General features: G+C 43.1%; 1 protein-coding gene across 2 annotated transcripts in view; it reads left to right on the top strand.

The window, feature by feature from the left end:
- LOC132891930 (dedicator of cytokinesis protein 9-like) overlaps positions 1-23,010 on the top strand; it is a 262,272-nt gene that overhangs the window by 88,534 nt on the left and 150,728 nt on the right. The window contains exon 1 of one of the 2 annotated variants that reach the window (XM_060930065.1): positions 9,839-10,055. The exons of the other annotated variant lie outside the window; for it this stretch is intronic. Coding sequence (XP_060786048.1) covers positions 9,882-10,055 — 174 coding nt within the window. The 5' untranslated portion in view covers positions 9,839-9,881. Of the gene's footprint in view, positions 1-9,838; positions 10,056-23,010 lie in introns of those variants that run through there. 2 annotated transcript variants of the gene reach the window in all.

Raw genomic sequence — 23,010 nt, 5'->3', positions numbered from 1 at the left:
TATTACAAACTAGCACCACAAAAATGAGGCTTTTTGATCTTTTATTTCAGTTCCTAAAAGCGTCCCTCACTATGTATCCGCCTTTATGTCTTGGCTGTTTTCTTATTCTCGGTTTCATTTACTGCTTTGCAAGTTATTTTATATCCCCCCGCTGTTGTAGTATGGTACGCGTACTGTTTACAGACCCCTTGTGCATGCCGTCACGCATCACATGATAATTACAGCTGGGGTCAGACAGACACCGTCTTTCATGCAAGCAAGACTTAATCTGTCTTCAGTACGGTTAATTTTTGCGCTGTTTTTGCTCGTTCAAACAGAGAAATAGATAAAAGGCATTACCGTCTCCCCGCTGTCAAGAAAAATGTTAACAAATAGAAGCAAATGCTTCAAGAACAACGAGGAAATGAGCGGTTAAACAGAATACGACGAGAGGAGCTCAGCCTGAAAACTCCAGAGAAATTCATTAAAATATATTTTACAAAACAGAAAATTGGAAGTGAGGATGAAAGCATTTGCTTAAGAATCTCGTTTTATTTTTTTTTTCCTGCTCGCACTCGAGTTAGCGCCTTCATGAAATTGTTATTGTCCGTGACAAGTACAAAGTAACCAATAACCAAACTTAACAATAAACTTAATCAATAATCAATCTTCATTTTATGTTGCAATTCACAACTATTCTATGGTAGGGCTGCACGATTATGGAAAAAATGATAATCACGATTATCTTGATCAAAATTGTAATCGCGGTTATTAATCACGATTATTCTTGATGTTAGGGAAATCACTTAAATTTTATTTCACTATATTCAAACAAACAATATGAACAGCTTTCAGTGCAGAATGAAATTTAAAAGAGAAATTCTGATTTCCAAATGACAAATAAATGAAATTTATCCAAGAAATTACCAAAGGATGAAGGAACTGAAAACTCAATTGCAACAATTACATAGCATTATACTGAGGCCTACAAGTTTTTAGCTAGAAAGACCAGCCTATCAACATGCTCTGGCTTTAAACATGAGCGAAGGCAGGTCACAACATTGCCTCCAGTGCTAAATAGTCTGTTGTTCCGACATAGTTAGCTTTTCTCTCTCACCTCAATCTGCTACCTACTCTCACGCTATCACCCCTTGAAGAAGATACCGCTGCACTGAAGCTCTGCGCACTTGGCCAGTGTTGCCAGATGCTGCTGACGTTTTCCAGCCCAAACTTTGTTCAAAACCCGCCAAAATGCACTTAAAACTGCCCAATCTGGCAACACTGCACTTGGCTTGCTTGCTTATTTAGGCGGAGTAATGAAACCTTACATGCGTTGGTTCCCCCCCAATGGTTTGGCGGAGTATTGGTCAAAAAGTGCTTGATCAGATATACAGCAGAGCTCGCATTTTAAATGGAAATAAATCGCGATTTTCATTTAATTTAATCGTGGCAGCCAAAATCACGATTTTCGATTAAATTCGATTAATTGTGCAGCCCTATTCTATGGTTTCCCCCCCCAAAAAAAGTAGTACTCACAAAATAGGGGGCAAGTGGAAATTAACCCCCACTTGCCCCCCAGGGCAAGTGGGTTTAAAAGTTAATGTCGACCCCTATTCTGGTCACGCTAGACCCAAATCGGAGGCAATTTCGTTGTGAAATAATTGGATTTGCAGCAAATTATGGGCAGCGGAGATGAGATAAATCATTTGAACATTGAACGACAAGTTGTTGGTTGTTTTTTTTTTTTTTTTTTTTTTTCTGGGATCGAGTAGCCGGTGTAGATCGTCTGCATAGGCGGAAAAAAACGCCGGTCGCCGGCACTTGTGGACGTCTGTGTTCTGCTTATGATGTGGTCCTTAATAACGTTCTGTTATACAGAAATAAGACCACAGAATGCAGCAGCTGACCAATCAGAATCAAGTATTCGACAAAGCCGTGTAATAAATCATGTTAAACTTCATTAACACGCTTTAACTTGCTTTTTTAAATTGCTTGGTTATTTCACAGATGTGCTTATTCTGACTACCTTCATTAATCTGTTCTTGTAACATTTACTCAACTCGTTTGCTTCTTATTCAGTGATTGAATCATTGGTCCTGACATTTCAGCCTGTCTTTCATATTAAAAGAATTATCGTCCAACTACATTGCTCACCACCTGTGGCCTACACACACACACACACACACACACACACACAGAGTGGCTGCATGCCTCATCTATAATCCACAGTCAGGATTACTTTATCACCTCATTATTCACACACTGCATGACTGCCTTTTCTTGAACGATTTAGTTTCAGAAAATCGCCAACTGAACAGTATCTGTATAAACAAGTGTAATAGGTGGGAGTTTCAAGTTTGGAGAAGGACTGGGTGGTAGAAATAATATTTTAATAATATCAGCATATCATATTCATCATAATATTTATTATTCACTTTGAAAGCAACAGTTGTTACTTCTCACAATAACAACCGTGTGTGGGCATGTTTTGATACGTTGGCTGGGTCCAAATGTCCCCACAAAGATGGGAATATCAGCCAGTGACCTTGTGCAGAGCCAATGATTTTCCGTTTCAAAATCTGGCTTTTTCCGTTTCGGACAATGAAAAATTCCGTTTCACAATTTCAGTTCAAAATTGTTCTGTTTGGCTCCAATTTAGTAATTCTGGCTGGCATAATTTTACTTGGGTTTCAAAGTATTGCATCTCTAGACACAAATGGTCCTTTGCATGATGAAGTCATTCATGCAAAAAAATATATAATAAAACAATTACACTGACAGGAAGCTGATAAATTGCATTAATAGAAAAAAATTAAAGTGGGATCACAGATTGAGACAACTCAAAATACTTTACTTGACATACTGATAACAGATAAATCAAGAAACTAGGATCACCGTTAACTAAAAACCCATCTCATATATCTCATCTCATCATCTCTAGCCGCTTTATCCTGTTCTACAGGGTCACAGGCAAGCTGGAGCCTATCCCAGCTGACTAGGGGTGAAAGGCGGGGTACACCCTGGACAAGTCGCCAGGTCATCACAGGGCTGACACATAGACACAGACAACCATTCACACTCACATTCACACCTACGGTCAATTTAGAGTCACCAGTTAACCTAACCTGCATGTCTTTGGACTGTGGGGGAAACCGGAGCACCCGGAGGAAACCCACGCGGACACGGGGAGAACATGCAAACTCCGCACAGAAAGGCCCTCGCCGGCCACGGGGCTCGAACCCGGACCTTCTTGCTGTGAGGCGACAGCGCTAACCACTACACCACTGTGCCACCCTACTGATAAATTAATATTCAGTAATACTTACTGAGCCTGTAATGACAATACTCATACAGTAACTGACTGTTTAAAAATATTACTCTAGATCCATCTTTTTTAGTACACCACAAACTCATGAAACAATGTTTCCTAACAGAACACAGAACACACTCTCAAACAGACTAGAATAGTTTAACTTTGATTGTAATGACAGTCCTGAATATTCCTTGCAGATCAATCATTGAGCGCTTTCAGAGTACCGAGAAACGCTGCTCGATATCGCCATTATGACAGAGCATCATAAGTTGTTTAGTGTTGGTCTCCATGAGAATGAATCTTCTGTCATTTAGAAGATGTTTATACATGGAAAAGGAGCGCTCAACGTCCACACTCGCCACTGGTAACCATATGGCGTCCTTGGTCACCAGAGCATTCGTTTCTTTTTTGCGGTCGCCATTCTAGTTGCGACGCGGGGAGCGAATCTGTAAACAAGCAGCTCATTGGCTGGCTAAGTGTGCCACAAGCCAATCACCGACAAAGCTGCCTTGACCGGAAAGGCATGCCTGCTTGGGCGTTAGCGGCAGTTACACTTTGACATGTAAAAAAAAAAAATGAATACAAGCGCAGATATACTAAAAAAAAAAAAACCATTCTTTCCAAAAATTCCGTTTGGCAGTCAAAAATCCGTTTCACTATAAAAATTCCGTAATTTCCGTCTGTTTTCCGCGATCATGGAAAATCATTGGCCCTACTTGTGGGGACATTTGGCTGGTCCATGTGGAGTAAACTGCTTTTGATATCAAAACAAAACCTTTAAAAAACAGGGGCGGGAAAAAAACCAAAAGAACCAAAAAGTTTAAAGTTAGGGTTAAATTAATTATCTGCATTTATAATAATGTGAAACGAAAGTGTGTGTGTTGGGGGGGGGGGGGACCTATTCAGAGGCTAATCTTCTGTTTGGCATGCATTTCTCCTCTTTGTTTGAAATCAGCATGTTAATGGATTGCTGTGCAGCATGGTGCACTTTTAGGCTACATCCACACGACAACGGCAACGAGATGTTATTTAAAAAAATATCGCGTCCAAATGGGCAACGATCAGTAAAATATCAGGTCCATATGGCAACGCAACGCTTGCTGAAAACGATGCAATACACATGCCACACCTCTAGGGGCACTGTAAGACGGTCCCTTCGGAGACACCAGAAGAATAGAAGAAGTAAGGACGCATGCGCATAACCTATTATGCGCAAGACTTCATATTAGCCACAAAGTCAGGAAAATCTGTTCGTAAAATTACATGATAATGACCAAATACAATGAAAAGTATTTTTCCAGTCTCACCTGTGAAAGGTAATCCCATGTGATCCCGTTTGGACGGTACAGTTAAACGCAGCTAATCTTTATTCTCCGCTTTGACCTATCCAATATGGCGGTGAGGATGACGTATGATTCTACGCGGAAGGCAGCGTCTTTAATGGTCCGGAATAAATTGAATGATACACGTTGATGGATTAATTTGCTCTTCTACGCCCTTTTTGAGGAATGTATTGTAGGACTTACTGTAAACCAACATCTGAAGAGGTGAGATCGCTCCTTTTTTTCCCTATTTTTGCTGGCGGGATTGACTCTGCCCTAAGGGCAGAGTCTCTCTCTCTCTCTCTCTCTCTCTCTCTCTCTCACTTTGCACCATTACACAATAAATATTCACAGTGAAAATATTTTGTAAGCGCGTTTCATGAACCAAGTTATAGGATTTGTTGACAACTCGCATCGAGTTCGTTACACTTCTACCCGGCGTGAAGCACTCAGTCATGTGGTTGTGACGTCATCGTAAACAAATCCGTTCTACTCATCCAGACGACTTCACAACGGCAACGTTGCCAGATCTTTCCACTCTGGAACCCGTTCTCAAAAAGATTGCGTTTTGGGCACCCAAAACGCCGGTGCCGTGTGGACGCCAGGCCTAAACGATAAGCAATTGTATCGGAGTCACCTGAATCCGTTGCCGTGTGGACAGGGCCTTAAACATGTGATAACACTGAGTAGCCTGCACACACCACTTTCTACACACTGGACCACAATTCCCAGGTCCTACACACACATTTACACTTTCAGAATCCGAATAGGTGGACAGCAGCAAACTAGTGGCTTTTGTCCGGTCTGTTAAAGGATATGGGACATGGATTTTTACCTGGGCATAATTATGTATAAAGGACATAAGAAATGCCATCTAAATCACTGCAGGGCGTCAAAAATGTGAAAATCACCACATTATTCAAGTTTTTCTATACATCAGCGTAAAACAAGGATTCGTTAATGAGCTAGGTGGTCACGTGACCCGTGACGTCACAAAAACTTTCCAAGGAGCCAGCGCTTGGGAATCTAATGTAAACAGGTTACCGAAATGGACACCATCGACAGTGACATTCCCGATGTTTCACAGAGATGTGAAGTTAGACCCTATCAATTCGAACCGATAGCTGGAAATTCACATGAACATGGATCTTGTCTTTACTCTGACGGCTCAGATGATTCTGAGAGTGAGAGTTCATTCAGTCCCCATGAAACTGAAAGCGGTCGGCTGGATAACACTTCCTGGTAAGTTAAAAACAATTCTGCTCAAAGGCTAATGATCTGTTGAAAGAAGTATTATTTTTGTATCATACATTGAAAGTTCATCATAGATCTAGCTAAAGTCCGTTGCAAGCTAGTTTTTTTTTTGCTGATGTTTTTCGAGATTGATTGAGATACAATGCTTCCAGAGTCCGAGATAAAAACATTCAAAATGGCGAAACGAGTCAGAATTATGATAATCAATAATTGATACACCCAAAATTATAATACTAATCCTTACCTCGGCTTTCAGTCGCTTAGCGCAGAGGTCTTCAACAGGGGGGTCGCGAAATCGCACCGGATCACTCATATCAACAAAAATATTCCTGCCCTGTCCCCTGGCCTCCGTGCAGGGATGCAAACAGCGCGCCTTTCGGCGGATGCTGCCTTTTTCACGGCTGAATCGCGCAGATCCGAATTTAAAAAAAAAAATAGCGATGTTGGTTCATGGAGCATGAGGCATGAAGTGTAAGGATGAGAGAGAGGCGGTTTGGGTCGGGAAGCTGCGCGCATTTGTGCAGCCTGGCGCAGGTGTGCGCGGCTTCCCGATTTGAACTGTTTTTTTTTTTCTCATCCTTATGCTTCCTGTTTCATGAATTAATATCGCTCAGTACCTGAGTATTAATGTTGAAAGAATCCTCAGTGAAATGGTCCGAATACAGTTTGTGGGAAACAGTAGGTGCAAAGGTTTTTTTCAACAGGTGTTCTGTAAAGTTGTCCTACCAAGCCTACTGCGCATGCGCGAAGCCTACTGCGCATGCGCAGGTGAGCCTACACTTTCCTCAGCTTCGGGTCCTTGGGGAATGCAAAAAAACTTACTCCAGGGCATTTCCCATTGGAATTATTGCAACCATAAGCAGCACAATACACCATGATGTCCAATGTATGTTAAAGACTATAAAAACAATTTTCTTGTCATCCACTTCTCCATTCATCTACCCGCTTGTGCTGTGCCCGAAAGTTTTTGTGACGTATGATCACGTGACGGCGGCTTTTCCGGTTGTAAAAAATGCATATCGGAGCTCGAGCAGAAATGCCATATAATCATCACGAATATAACGAGTTTGCTGAATTTAATAGATGATTTTGTATTTTTTGATGCAATTAATTCATATTTTTAATGGAAAGAAACTGATATAGCGTGCATTTATGTTTCATGTCCCATATCATTTAAGAGTGTTTCAGAGACTCCAGAGGGGGGGAAACCCTGCTCTCACCGAGTGTTCAGTGAGCTCTGTTAGGATGGTATTCGTTTCCCAGGGTGACGGGTGTTTCAAAATACAGTATTTGTACGTCTTTTATGCGACGACATTCGGACATGCTGACCTCTTCTGCTCCTCGGACCTGCCTGATCCATCCTGATGCCCTACGTCTGGTTGGAGTCTCATCGCATCGCTCCTGTGGAGGACGGCCCCATATGGACAGTCGAAAGTCGCACTTGGAAGACACTCTGGACACTTACAGTAACGCTTTTATGGCTGAGGACTACAGTTGACTTGCTAACTTTAGGACTGCAGTTATCATGCACTCAAGTTTCCATCAATGAACAGCTTATAACGCTAATAAAACAGACTTCATGTTAAAAATGTTGTAATCACGCTATCTCTTCTCACCCAAACGAGGATGGGTTCCCTTTTGAGTCTGGTTCCTCTCGAGGTTTCTTCCTCATATCGTCTGAGGGAGGTTTTTCATGTTTAAAGTCACTAAAATTCTGTAAACAGGGCTCGACATTAACTTTTAAACCCACTTGCCCTGGGTGGAAAGTGGGGGTTAATTTCCACTTGCCCCCCAATATTATCACTTGCCCCCTATTTTGCGAGTACTACTTTTTTTTTTTTTAGGAAAACCATAGAATAGTTGTGAATTGCAATGTAAAATGGAGATCACACATTGAGTTGAAGTTTGGTTATTGGTTACTTTTTACTTGTAACAGGCAATAACAATTTCATGAAGGAGCTAACTCGAATGCAAGTAGAAAAAAAAAAACGCAAAAAAACCGCGATTCTTAAGCAAACTCTTCCAGACTCACTTCCGACTTTTACGTTTTAAATGCAATCGTGAATTTCTCTGGAGTTTTCAGGCTGAGCTCCTCTCTTCGTATTCTGTTTAACCACTCATTTCCTCATTGTTCTTGAGGCATTTGCTTCTATTTGTTAACATTTTTCTTGACAGCGGGGAGACGGTAATGCCTTTTATCTATTTCTCTGTTTGAACGAGCAAAAACAGCGCAAAAATTAACCGTATTGAAGACAGATCAAGTCTTGCTTGCATGAAAGACGGTGTCTGTCTGACCCCAGCTGTAATTATCACGTGATGCGTGACGTCATGCACAAGGGGTCTGTAAACAGTACGCGTACCATACTACAACAGCGGGGGGATATAAAATAACTTGCAAAGCAGTAAATGAAACCGAGACTAAGAAAACAGCCAAGACATAAAGGCGGATACGTAGTGAGGGACGCTTTTAGGAACTGAAATAAAAGATCAAAAAGCCTCATTTTTGTCGTGCTAGTTCGTAATATGTGCTCATTCCAACTTGCCCGAATGCACGTTTCACTTGCCCCGGGCAATCGGGCAGTCCTTAATGTCGAGCCCTGGTAAAGCTGCTTTGCGACAATATCTATTGTTAAAAGCGCTATACAAATAAACTTGACTTGACATGTATTTCTGAAGACAGGATGAACAAGTCGCCGAGTTCCTATGAATCTGGATGCGTAATCGGATGATAAATCTTGGGTTGTAGGAAGAGAGAGAAACACACCTTGCAAACTGTGACAGGAATGAAAAAAAAAAAATCAGAGTAGTAACTGTAAAGAAGTGAATTATGATGGGGCAGCGCTCCATAGAACAAAATTCTGCACCGAGCTCGTCACTGACAGTGATGAGCAGAGTATGTTTATGAAGAGGGAGCACGTCAGACCGCCCCGGTGTCGTGTTGCGATTGCTATTGGCTGAAGCGTCAGCATCCTTCAACACACGTCTCTCTCTGAAGACGATACTGTCAGACAGAGGTGGGGTTTACATTAGACCGTATCAGCGGATCATCAGATTAACGTTTTTAAAAACGATTAGCGTGCACACAGCAACGCCAATACACGATTCGCGTGCACATAGCAACGCCAATACACGGATACGCTAATCACATGACTAATTCGGCATGTAAGTTGAAATGTGTCAGTGCGGCTCATCGCTTCCTCCTCAGCGGCTGCGCTCCAAATCACTCCGCCCTGAACAGCGAGTGCCCTCTGGAGGGTGCGCACTCCGGCCCTGCGCAGCTCACAGAGTGCGCGAGTGTAGTGCACGAGCAGTGATTCGGGACTGAGCTGCTGTGCGCAAGTCACTTACCACTTGCAAGTGGAAGGATGGCAAGCCTAAAGACAATCATAACTACACAATGGGCAGTATTTGCATCAGTATTTGCAGTATTTTCATACTTTTATACTCTTTAATGAAAGGTGATACAAGGCGGAAGTCCGCGCCGTTTTTCAGCAGTCGCGTCACATGACCAACGCCAGCGAATCAGGAAGGTGGATGTCACAGTGACGTTGTCCAATGACGACGCCAGCTAGAGCTCAGCACAGCGTATCCGCGTATCTCAATGTTTACACAGCACCGGACCAGACACGATCTGGATTGAATACGTGGACGTTGGCGGATTCCCGTTTCCCGGCGTTTCCAGGTGGTTTAATGTAAACGGACAGTGCATCCGCGAAGAAAACGAGACAGATACGGTCTAATGTAAACTTGGCCAGAATTACTGTGCTGTTTCTCTTCTTCCCACTCTCGCTGTCTCTCACTCCCAGCTTGCCCACACACATACAGTACATGCATAGACACATAGATCCTCGAACCCCCTCCCCGTGCTGTGAGCGTATCAGCAAGGTGAAGCAGCACCCAGTGCTGTCAGAGCGCACGAAGCTATCCACAGTGCACACAGCTCAATGCTGCTCTTCCCAGACAGAAACTGGGTCACTCCTGCGTTGGAGTGATGCACAGTCACAGCTCGAGTCATGGGCTGCACCACCAGCATGATTCTGTTCGATGGCCTGCGCTCTGCGCTCCAGAGGAATTGTGGGTACAGGAAGAGCACGAGCACAGCCGAGCCACATGGACCGGTAGAGACGGAAGCAGCCTGTAGCAACTACAGAGAGTCGAGAGCATGGTCTGTCTGGACTACTTCAAAGGTGTGGGACAAGCGTGTGTGTGTGTGTGTAGTGTGCTTAGTCACGGTTAGTACAATTCATCAAACCTGAACATCACTGTAGCTCGTAGCTTGCTGTCCCGAAGGATAAAATGTTCCGTTTTCTATTTTGAAAGTCTATCAGGGTGTGCCTGTTCCACAGGAAATTACCTGGAAGACGAGACCAGAGGAGGGATGTGAAAAAGAAGCGCTTGTGTACATACGAGAGATCGCGGAGTGTGTGCTTGCAGGAATAGATCAGAAGACCATAGAGGACGAGCAGTTCCCTTCTCTGCCTCACCGCTGTGCAGAGATGACCTTTTTCATGAACAGAGACGTGATCGCATGAAGAAAGAGAGTCCTGATACCACTACGCTTCCGTTATGCATCCTGTTACTATCTCGAACTTACATCATCTTGTCTGAATTTGCCGTGTATGAGCGAGCGCTGTGAAATCGGTCTCTCAGAACACAGACCCGAGCGTCCTCTTTTTCTTTCAGCAGCACCGACGCCACTAATGGGTCAATAGATGTTTACAAGTAGAAAACATTAAAGGAACAGTCCACCGTATTTCCATAATGAAATATGCTCTTATCTGAATTGAGACGAGCTGCTCCGTACCTCTCCGAGCTTTGCGCGACCTCCCAGTCAGTCAGACGCGCTGTCACTCCTGTTAGCAATGTAGCTAGGCTCAGTATGGCCAATGGTATTTTTTGGGGCTGTAGTTAGATGCGACCAAACTCTTCCGCGTTTTTCCTGTTTACATAGGTTTATATGACCAGTGATATGAAACAAGTTCAGTTACACAAATTGAAAGGTAGCGATTTTCTATGCTATGGAAAGTGCGCACTATAATGACAGGCGTATTAACACCTTCTGCGCGCTTCGGCAGTGCATTGATACGGAGCTCAGATATCAATGCGCTGCCGAAGCGCGCAGAAGGTGTTAGTACGCCTGTCATTATAGTGCGGACTTTCCATAGCGTAGAAAATCGCTACGTTTCAATTTGTGTAACTGAACTTGTTTCATATCACTGGTCATATAAACCTATGTAAACAGGAAAAACGCGGAAGAGTTTGGTCGCATCTAACTACAGCCCCAAAAAATACCATTGGCCATGCTGAGCCTAGCTACATAGCCAACAGGAGTAACAGCACGTCTGACTGCATCTGACTGACTGGGAGGTCGCGCAAAGCTCGGAGAGGTACAGAGCAGCTCGTCTCAATTCAGATAAGAGCATATTTCATGATGGAAGTACGGTGGACTGTTCCTTTAAAGTGCATATTCTGGACCAATTTTTTTTTATATGAAAGTATGTCCCTTTACACACTCATCCAGAAGGGTAATTTTGCACAAGGCCATCTGTCTACAGCAGAAACAAATAAAATAACAAAACGCGTCTGGAAAAATCCCAAGGGAGTCTGGAGCCAGATTCGTGACGTTACCTGCGGAAGCGCCAGCAGGCTGCGAGAGCTTTGCACGGTTTCAGTGCACAGCCTGTGTAGACCAAGCGCTCCCATTTCTCTCTCATTGTCCGGTCTTTTGGGAAACGATGAGTACTAATCCCATCAAGATTGGTGTTGCTACACCCTCCTACGATACATCTGTTAACCATTTTAATAATTACGCGATAACGTTGAAGAAATTTGCAGAAAACCACCAGGTCGTTTTCTCATAAACAAACCAGCGCTGACGTAGGATTCAGAAGGAGGCGTCCCGCAAGCGACGTCACGAAAATCAACGTTTGCCGGGAAATCCAAATGCTAAGTTTTTTCAGAGACGGACCAATTCGCCTCAAATGGCTTGAGTTCAACTGAATTTTTCTGGTATTGCGCAAAGTAAAGAAATTGCACAAAATGCGACAGATATTTGACCAAAGTTTAATATTAAATAGGAGAATTACATTGATCTTGCTGGCGGCACGGTGGTGTAGTGGTTAGCGCTGTCGCCTCACAGCAAGAAGGTCCTGGGTTCGAGCCCCGTGGCCGGCGAGGGCCTTTCTGTGTGGAGTTTGCATGTTCTCCCCGTGTCCGCGTGGGTTTCCTCCGGGTGCTCCGGTTTCCCCCACAGTCCAAAGACATGCAGGTTAGGTTAACTGGTGACTCTAAATTGACCGTAGGTGTGAGTGTGAATGGTTGTCTGTGTCTATGTGTCAGCCCTGTGATGACCTGGCGACTTGTCCAGGGTGTACCCCGCCTTTCGCCCGTAGTCAGCTGGGATAGGCTCCAGCTTGCCTGCGACCCTGTAGAAGGATAAAGCGGCTAGAGATAATGAGAAGAGATAATGAGATGAGATGACATTGATCTTGCTCCTGAATTTACCCGTGATATGCAGTTTTAAACTGACTTTACCTGATCCTGTAGGTCACAAATGCCACAGGTGGGTGAAGTGTGTGTGTGTGTGTGTGTGTGTTTAGGGTAGAGTACATTTAAGCTTGTTTAGTGGAAAGTCGAGCTCTGTTATTGTACTCAGGGCAATGATTAGTACAGCACAGCCTTTTCCTTCCTCTTCTAAACTTTCTGGCTTGACTGGGACAGAAGGGGACGGGGAAGGGGTGAGGGGTCATGTCTGTAGCGCAAAGGGTATGGCTTTAATTATCCTTTAGCTGATTCTTACTGACAAATCTGTTATGGCACTTATGAGGCAGAGGTGAATGAGCGGTTTTAGGTCTTCTTAGGTTTTAGCCTTTGAAGTAGTTCAAGGAATGCTGCAGCATTTCTCAACCTTCTCTCTATTCACTGTGTCTGTGCTGCATGTGTGTTTACTACAGATGGAAAATGTGTACTCGAAACTCACTTATAGCGGAAGTCGAAAGGCAGTTGTTTAATTTCATCAGTAAGCAGTTAAAGCTAGACTGCCTTTCAGATTTTTCAAGTGTAGGTCATGAAAATAATTTTCCCCGACACCTAAGTATTTTTGTTTAGTGGACCGAAAGCTACTGAATTCGAATCACAGACTTCCAATTTTATTAGTTTTTTTTTTCTTAATGGAACAATTGGTGAATTTAGGGCTCCGCTATTTTTTCTTGCTTCACCATTACGCAATACAAGATACTACATCATGCATGACGTGGCGGGCTTTCCTCGTTCGCGCAAGGCATTGTGGGATACAAATTTGAAACAGGAGAGAACTGGAGGAAGTGGATGAAACGTGAAAGACCGACTACAGTAACGGAAAGCGAGACGAAAAGACGTTATGTTATATACGAAGGAAAGGAAACGCAGGACCAAACTAATAAATATCGGCGGTCAGCGAGCTCCTCGGTGTGATCAGCTGTTCATTTAGCGACAGAATGATGGAACCATCAGTGCACGGTCAAAGGTAAACCTGTAGATGGCAGTAATGCAACACTGTGGATGCCAGTTGCCGTAAAACCCAAAAGAAGAAGAAGAAGGTAAACCTGCGCATGCGCACACGGACTTCTTCTGTCTGCTTGACTGCGCGACGCGAGCGATTTCATGCACGTTATTTGCTCGGGAATCCCCTCAAATTAAATAACTTCCCAGCCACAGAATGGCCTTTTTTTTTTTAAAGATATTACAGAAATAAACGTGCATCTCAATGATCAAATTTCAGATGGAACTAAATTTCACCAGTTTTATGAAACTGAAAGGCTGTTTAGTTTTAAATAAGCGACTATGCAAAGCAAATTTTAAACTGTAACAATAAACATCTAAGGATGATTGAGATATGCTCTATTGCCTGTCCCGAGAACACTGTGCATGAGGCAGTAATGCACCCTGAGTAAACACCTCCATGATGTTGGCACCCCATATGAATAGAACGTGAATAAAAGTATTTCGGTTCATTTGTGTACGTTTGCGCATGCAAAATTACCATATGTGCGTCATTATTTCGTAAAGGTTCTGACTGCAAAGTTGAATTCTGGGCAAAATGTTCTGTTTCTATTGCTGTTGGAGGTTTGAGATGTTTCGCTGCTGCACACACCGTGGAGCCTCCGTGTAAATGTTTTGCCAAGATAAAACGTGTCCCGCATTTTACGATTCCGGAGATTGCCGAAACAAGTGAGCAGCAATATCACATGACCACCGTGGGGCGTGCTTGACCTACTTTTAACCAAAACAAGTCAGCATGGGCAAACATGGTGGACTCCGCTGGAAAGCCAACGGAAAAGAAAACGAGAGCCTGCCTGGTGAGTGCAACTGCAAGATAGAGCAAGGTTAGATGGCGTGTCATTTTTCTGGACAGAAGACTAAATCATTCTAGCTAGCGCTTAGCTATCTTAGCCTTAGAATGCATGGGCTCGACTCCACGGTAACGAGGATGGAGTTATACCGTACACCTAATGTTTTGATATTACAGAGAAAGAAATAACACAAAAGCAGTAACGGAGAAAAGATATATTCGTGAATGTCAACCACAAATTACATACCTGTGACTCCAAACTCTCCGAGGTCGATGCAGAGTCACAATGTTTTCCGCGCATCGCCATCTTGGTGTGAGGCAGTTCTGTAGTTATGCTAATTAGTTCAAGCTCCTTGCGTTCGACTGTTTCCATAGGGCCATAGTGTTTAGCTCAAGAGGTAGGATATTTGGTCCCAAAATGGAGGAAAGCGACCCTCAGGACAGAGCAATTCCAGCGTTATGGATGTGACACTTGAACTCAAAATGGCAACAAATGACCCAGTGCATGTTTTATTGTCTCCCAGTATTTAAACAGGTGTTGCATATTTTAAGGCTGTACCATACTGGAGAAGTGATAGAACAAGAACAATCCCCATAGTACATCTAGGGCATGCCAGAAAATGCCAATAAAAGATGCGTTATGGATGTGACACAAAAAGTATCACTTTTCTTGGGTGACTGTACATTTTTATCAAACTCTGTGAAATCGTAAACCTAATGTCGAAATGGAGATATCCGTTTGATAGAGGGGTCCAAGGTGAATATTAAAAAATCTTTGTTTAAAATATTTTGTATTTCATGCAGAGTTTCGGAAGGAAAAGTCAGCGTTATGGATGTGACGAAATTCCGTTATGGATGTGACGCGTCTGAAATAGACATGGCATATGTTGAGAAAATCAGCAATTTAACCACCATAACCCTTTGAAAAACTCTCTAAATATCAGCTAAAACTATCAAAGTTCTTAAATAATATTTAGGATGGCTATTGTTTTGCTGTTTTGTGGATTTTAGCATACATTTCTGTGGCTTGTGGCAATAATATAGAATTGTACATGATCAAAGTTGATTTTAGCTTGGGGTTTACATTATAAGAAAGAAAGACTGACAGTGACATATTAGGTTGGTTACAAATTGGTTCAGCTTGTTCACATCTGTAAAATACAGGCCTAGGTGATATCTCTGGGAGTGGTTTTGATGTATTACATGTTGCTTTATTTTTGCATGGTGAGGTTGACATTTACATGGAATTGCCTGACATCAAAACAATCACATTTCGTCCACGTGATATTGTTTTTGCGGGACATTGGAAAATACCACGCACAATAATAAAAAAATAATAATTTTCAGATGACTTGGCAGTCAGTACTGTTAAGTGATTAAACTTCATATTCTTGATGCATTATGTCACTCAGTACCCCATGAATGAAGCACATAGGTTTTGTTTTTATGCACAAAAGATACACATATGAATCAGACATGTTTGAAGTCTTTTGGGCGTTACCTGGGCGTCATTAAAACATTTAAAGATTAATTTCTCTAAAATTGTTTGAGCACACTTTATGTTGTGTGCACAAACGATGCGCATACGAATTGAAATACGGTGGTGCTTGAAAGTTTGTGAACCCTTTAGAATTTTCTATATTTCTGCATATGACCTAAAACATCGTCAGATTTTCACACAAGTCCTAAAAGTAGATAAAGAGAACCCAGTTAAACAAATGAGACAAAAATATTATACTTGGTCATTTATTTATTGGAAATGATCCAATAAATGATCCAATATTACATAAAATATTACAATATTACATAGGAAAATGATCCAATATTACATATCTGTGAGTGGCAAAAGTATGTGAACCTTTGTGTTCAGTATCTGGTGTGACCCCCTTGCGTAGCAATACTTGCAACTAAACATTGCCGGTAACTGTTGATCAGTCCTGCACACCGGCTTGGAGGAGTTTTAGCCCATTCCTCCGTACAGAACAGCTTCAACTCTGGGATGTTGGTGGGTTTCCTCACATGAACTGCTCGCTTCAGGCCCTTCCACAACATTTCGATTGGATTAAGGTCAGGACTTTGACTTGGCCATTCCAAAACATTAACTTTCTTCTTCTTTAGCCATTCTTTGGTAGAATGACTTGTGTGCTTAGGGTCGTTGTCTTGCTGCATGACCCACCTTCTCTTGAGATTCAGTTCATGGACAGATGTCCTGACATTTTCCTTTAGAATTCGCTGGTATAATTCAGAATTCATTGTTCCATCAATGATGGCAAGTCGTCCTGGCCCAGATGCAGCAAAACAGGCCCAAACCATGATACTACCACCACCATGTTTCACAGATGGGATAAGGTTCTTATGCTGGAACGCAGTGTTTTCCTTTCTCCAAACATAATGCCTCTCATTTAAACCAAAAAGTTCTATTTTGGTCTCATCCGTCCACAAAACATTTTTCCTATAGCCTTCTGGCTTGTCCACATGATCTTTAGCAAACTGCAGACGAGGAGCAATGTTCTTTTTGGAGAGCAGTGGCTTTCTCCTTGCAACCCTGCCATGCACACCATTGTTGTTCAGTGTTCTCCTGATGGTGGACTCATGAACATGAACATTAGCCAATGTGAGAGAGGCCTTCAGTTGCTTAGAAGTTACCCTGGGCTCCTTTGTGACCTCGCTGACTATTACACGCCTTGCTCTTGGAGTGATCTTTGTTGGTCGACCACTCCTGGGGAGGGTAACAATGGTCTTGAATTTCCTCCATTTGTACACAATCTGTCTGACTGTGGATTGGTGGAGTCCAAACTCTTTACAGATGGTTTTGTAACCTTTTCCAGCCTGATGAGCATCAACAACGCTTTTTCTGAGGTCCTCAGAAATCTCCTTTGTTCGTGCCATGATACACTTCCACAAACATGTGTTGTGAAGATCAGACTTTGATAGATCCCTGTTCTTTAAATAAAACAGGGTGCCCACTCACACCTGATTGTCATCCCATTGATTGAAAACACCTGACTCTAATTTCACCTTCAAATTAACTGCTAATCCTAGAGGTTCACATACTTTTGCCACTCATAGATATGTAATACTGGATCATTTTCCTCAATAAATAAATGACCAATTATAATATTTTTGTCTCATTTGTTTAACTGGGTTCTCTTTATCTATTTTTAGGACTTGTGTGAAAATCTGATGTTTTAGGTCATATTTATGCAGAAATATAGAAAATTCTAAAGGGTTCACAAACTTTCAAGCACGACTGTACTTTTATTCACATCTCATCATATGGGGTGCCAACTTCACAGAGGTTGGGTAAACTCATCACTGTTGTCTGTGTAATAACAGTTAAACACTGAAAGCGTAAGTTTAATTGCACTCGAGGGCAGTGTTTGAGCTTTTGTATATACTACACCCTTTAAAGTGCGTATCACAGGTAAATTCAGGAGCAAGATCAATGTAATTCTCCTATTTAATATTAAACTTTGGTCAAATATCTGTCACATTTTGTGCAATTTCTTTACTTTGCGCAATACCAGAAAAATTCAGTTGAAATCAAGCCATTTGAGGTGAATTGGTCCGCCTCTGAAAAAACTTGGCATTTGGATTTCCCGGCAAACGTTGATTTTGGTGACGTCGCGTGCGGGACGCCTCCCTCTGAATCCTACGTCAGCGCTGGTTTGTTTATGAGAAAACGACCTGGTGGTTTTCTGCAAATTTCTTCAACGTTATCACGTAATTATTAAAATGGTTAACAGATGTATCGTAGGAGGGTGTAGCAACACCAATCTTGATGGGATTAGTACTCATCGTTTCCCAAAAGACCGGACAATGAGAGAGAAATGGGAGCGCTTGGTCTACACAGGCTGTGCACTGAAACCGTGCAAAGCTCGCGCAGCCTGCTGGCGCTTCCGCAGGTGACGTCACGAATCTGGCTCCAGACTCCCTTGGGATTTTTCCAGACGCGTTTTGTTATTTTATTTTTTCTGCTGTAGACAGATGGCCTTGTGCAAAATTACCCTTCTGGATGAGTGTGTAAAGGGACATACTTTCATATAAAAAAAACACGAAATTGGTCCAGAATATGCACTTTAAAGAGCAAAGGTTTAAAACTCGGGGTGTTGTTAGTGCTGAGCTGTTACACGTGCCCCCACAGGAGTTTGTAGCAGGTTAAAGCCCCTTTCACATACAAAACCCATGAATGTATCGGGTCAAAATGACACGGGATCGATAACGAATTTTCATTCTCACTCAGTGTTCCATAATAGTAAAGTGTGTCGTGTAGTTCCACCTGACTGTATTTAACAGGATACTACAGAGCGCATAAAACATGCGAGAGCGGATATGACGTATAATTAATTCCAGTTTCCAGCTCTATCTGCTGATGTTTTCTTTCCTCGTTGTTTTGAATTTGCCACCGGTCGCGGTACAGTGAGGCAGTATGAGTATTCGGATTATGTCACAATATCAATGTATTATCATTTACATCACCACCAGCAATGTCACGACTGGTCACAAGATGTTAATCCAATGGTTCCAATTCTCACTGGAGCCATGACAAAATTAATGTTACGAGGTCACCAGGGGGAGGGCGGCACGATGGTGTCGTGGTTAGCGCTGTTGCCTCACAGCGAAAAGGTCCTGGGTTCAAGGCTAGCGGCCGGCGAGGGCCTTTCTGTGCAGAGCTTGCATGTTCTCCCCGTGTCCGCGTGGGTTTCTTCTGGGTGCGCCGGTTTCCCCCACAGTCCAAAGACATGCAGGTTAGGTTAACTGGTGACTCTAAATTGAGCGTAGGTGTGAATGTGAGTGTGAATGGTTGTCTGTGTCTATGTGTCAGCCCTGTGATGACCTGGCGGCTTGTCCAGGGTGTACCCCACCTTTCGCCCGTAGTCAGCTGGGATAGGCTCCAGCTTGCCTGCGACCCTGTAGAACAGGATAAAGCGGCTAGAGATAATGGATGAATGGATGGATGGATGAAGGTCACCAGGGGATAGATTATCATTTCAGAGTTACTGTTTTGTTCCCATTCCCACACGACACCATTTTGCAGCATAATAGTGATAAATAAACAGTTTTCAGAGAGAGTGTTACATTACAGGCCTTTGGGCCCGTTTACACGAGGACGCTGTCGGGTAAAAACGACTAAATATTTTATCGGAAATGCCTTTAGTCTACACGGGGACGGCGTTTCCGAGGCTGAAAAACGGAAAAAATTGAAAACGCCTTCCAGAGTGGATAAGTTAAAAACAGCCCCCGTTGCATATCCGTCTAAACTACCCAATACGCAAAACTCTGCTCGGATCTGCTCGCGTCGGGTACGCGTTTACGTCATACATATGTCATATACTGTACATGCCAGCCCGGGAAGTAAGAAAGTAAGTAAAAAAGTAAGAGCATGTCTGATTACATCGATCCAACGGACCTTCAAGCTGCTCTGACAGCTTTAATAAACGTCCAGGAGTCCTTCGAACATCTATACCGAATCTGCACATATCCCGTTAATGAACAGAGGCGGGTATAGACCCTTTTCAGTCACGTGACCTTCGTAAACGTGACCGCCATTTTGGACATGTAGTGGACTTCGGCTCGAATCGGTTTGAATGCGAGGAAGGCGACAAACATAAAAGAAAAAGGAGCGAGATGCAGAAAACTGTATTTATTAGTTTACTGTAATTATGATCTGGCAGCTATTTACACCGGATCCAGTGTAAATAGCTGCCGGAGCCAACGTCCGAGCTTGCCGGAGCGCGCTCCGGCCGGCCGCGAGCTAGCGCTAGCTCCGGAACCTCGGACGTTGGCTCCGGCAGCTATTTACACTGGATCCGGTGTAAATAGCTGCCAGATCATAATTACAGTAAACTAGAATGGAACGTTAACAGCAATGTAATGCCTTTTCTGGCTAATTTTATTCGTCTTACCTCCAACAAAGTGGTCACTACACAAGCGTTGGTATGCCGCTATCCATCTTCTCCGTCGGCCAGCATCTACCAGGATCCGATAAAATGATAACCCTTGCCTTGTTTGTTGATGGTTACTACATCCAGGTGCACAACAATATAGTGGCATGATGGAAGTCTTGCTGAAAATAAACACTTTCTTTGCTGCCGTTCCTCAATGTTGGCTGTGGTAAACTACTGGTAGTACATGTCCAAAATGGCGGCCGCGTTTGTCGTGACGTCACGTGAAAAGGGTCCATAGTATGCTCTTACTTTTTTACTTACTTTCTTACTTACCATAGCCAGAGTAGTCAAAGTTTTCGCGGCGCAGATGTGCAGATCAGACAAGACGGAAGACGTTGCGCATGCGTGCAGACATAGCGGAGGTCTTTCACAGCACCACCTAGCCGCCTGGCATGCACATCCAATTGAATTCCACACATTTATGCGTCACCGTATAGACGCAGATTTCCTCCTTGAAAACGGTCGTGTAGACGCGGAAAAAAGTGAGAACGAAAACGGACTTTTGCGTTTTTGTTTCAGACCGTCCCCGTGTAAAGTGGGCCTTTAGCAGACGCTCTTATCCACAGATCTCGGACATACCCGCAGGGGAGCAGTTGGGGGTTAGGTGCCTTGCTCAAGGGCACTTCAGCCATTTCTGCTGGTCCAGGGAATCGAACCGATGACCTTTTGGTCCCAAAGCTGCTTCTCAAACCCAGCTGCAAGCTCTTCTCATGCATGCATTTAATTGCAAGCTTTTATTGTGATCAGATGTAAAAAACCCTGCTGTAATTTAATCGAGAGCCTCCATTCTCTTCATTCTGATTGTGCTTACAGGCAGACCAGTGATTTGTCTAAGTGGAGTGGAATTTAATGACCGGATGCCTGCTGGCCTTTTTCAGCCAGTCGCTTTAATGATTTTGCCCAGCACAAGACATCGCTCATACAGTAGAAAGCGACACATGCGCATGTGTATACACACACACACACACACACACACACACACACACAAACATTGTATGTGGCTTTGGGCCTCTTTCAGGATATCTAAACGTAGCAACGCTCCAGTTACATATACACGAACATACAGTCTTTACTTTAGATGAAGATTAAGGAGCTCATGGCCTGGCCTTTTCTTGGATGAAACAGAAGGGAGTTTTCCAGCTGGCCTGACAACAGAGATGTAGCTCTGGCCTTGCCAGCAAGCCTTATTGTTCACTTCTGATTCTGTGCTCAAATCTGATCCTTTTGGCCTCGACGGCCTTGTTTTTAATCACCTAATATGTGTCATTACAGACCTCTTCCTTCAAACCAACGCAAATGCACATTTGTCACATGCACGAGCCACGCGTCATGAACAACAAAAGCTGGCATGTTTTCGAGATGTCATTCCAATAGCAATTAATTCAAAAAAAATCTCGATCGCAAAGATAATTTGCTGTGAAGGTCAGTTGGTAACTCGTCAGCTGTTCGCGATACGGACGAGATGACGAGAGTACAGGCGCGGATAGAGAGCTTTTCCCGTCATTCCATCTGCGACTGACATGCCAAGAAATATAATTGTGCAGAAGAGGAGCCTGGAGTATACAGTTTGTACGGCCGTGTATGAGATAAGTGTCTGCTCTGGGACCACAAATGAAAGTTGCTCAAATCTGATGTGAAAAATAACATCTGTTTCATGTTTAGGCACAAAATTGAATTTGAAATTGCGATATGGACAAAGTTTTACATTTCTCGTCTGGCTCTGTCAATCACACTTCCTAACTTCGTATAAGATCTTAGGAACGTCCAGTTACGATGCTTTTGGGGAAAGTAGGAGCGTGTGTGTGTGTGCATTCCAGATGACACCCTATGGAGTTGATGGCTATTACATCAGACTCTGGATGGAAAACTGTCTGTACACAATAGGACTCTGTGAGCGATATCACACGTGTGCGCTCTGATCCAGAAAGCAGACACTCGTACCCTCAGGAAGAGACCGACTTGCAGGCATTCTGACCTTGTGCCTGTTGACGATCGGACCATCTCTTACACACACGTATAGTCAAATTGTCCATAAGCCCCGAGGGTCAAAAGAAGGAAGGAAGCTAATGACTGACTCGTTGGAAGGGTGACGCAGTGTTTCCAGGGTGAAGGAGAGAGGAAAGAAGTGTAAGCGTAAATATGTACAAGGCGGTTTGTAGGACGCAGGTGATGTCAACAAAATGCAGGAATTTAAAAAAAAAAAAAAGAGCGTTTTGCGGCCCCATACGGATTCTCTTCTCTGAGATAGGTGTGTATGTGTGTCTACTATAGATATCTTGGTGATGAATGCATATTTTCTCATAATATTTAAAGGATCGAATTTAGTTTTTTTGCAAAAGACCGGATCGCAGCCGATTTTAGTCAGTAAATTACGAACACTGGCTTCGGAGCATGTTATTCTGTTCCAGAGCAAACAGAATGCTTTCATCTTTGCGTGATTCGGTATTGAGCCGTACGCCATGATGTATTGTTCTTTTTCAGCGCCATAATTTCTCCCTGACTTCCTGTGCTGCAGTGTAACAAAAACCTGTACAGTGATTTCAGCATTCAAACACTCGCACCTGGAACAGATAACAGATATTTGATTAAATGTGTCCTTCATTTCACGCTGCAGTGTTGACTGGAGATGCTTCGTTTTTCCAAAATACCGAGTCTGCTTTTTAGCTTCTTGGTCCGTATTATTCTTGACAATTTCTGGCTGTGCATTAACAATACCTGAAGGTGTGACTATACAGTGCACGAGTAAGTAATTTAGAAATCCTTTTGCTACTCCGAATGACTAGGCAGCTAATTAACTGTTTGTCACAGTGGGATTTAAGTGTCAGAGTTTTGGTCGATAGTGATTTCGTTAAGTGTCCAAGCTTG

The sequence above is a fragment of the Neoarius graeffei genome, chromosome 9 (assembly GCF_027579695.1).
Source record: "Neoarius graeffei isolate fNeoGra1 chromosome 9, fNeoGra1.pri, whole genome shotgun sequence".
NCBI lineage: Eukaryota > Metazoa > Chordata > Actinopteri > Siluriformes > Ariidae > Neoarius > Neoarius graeffei.
The sequence above is the reverse complement of the archived record's forward strand: the minus strand, read 5'-3'. Positions and strand labels throughout refer to the sequence as shown.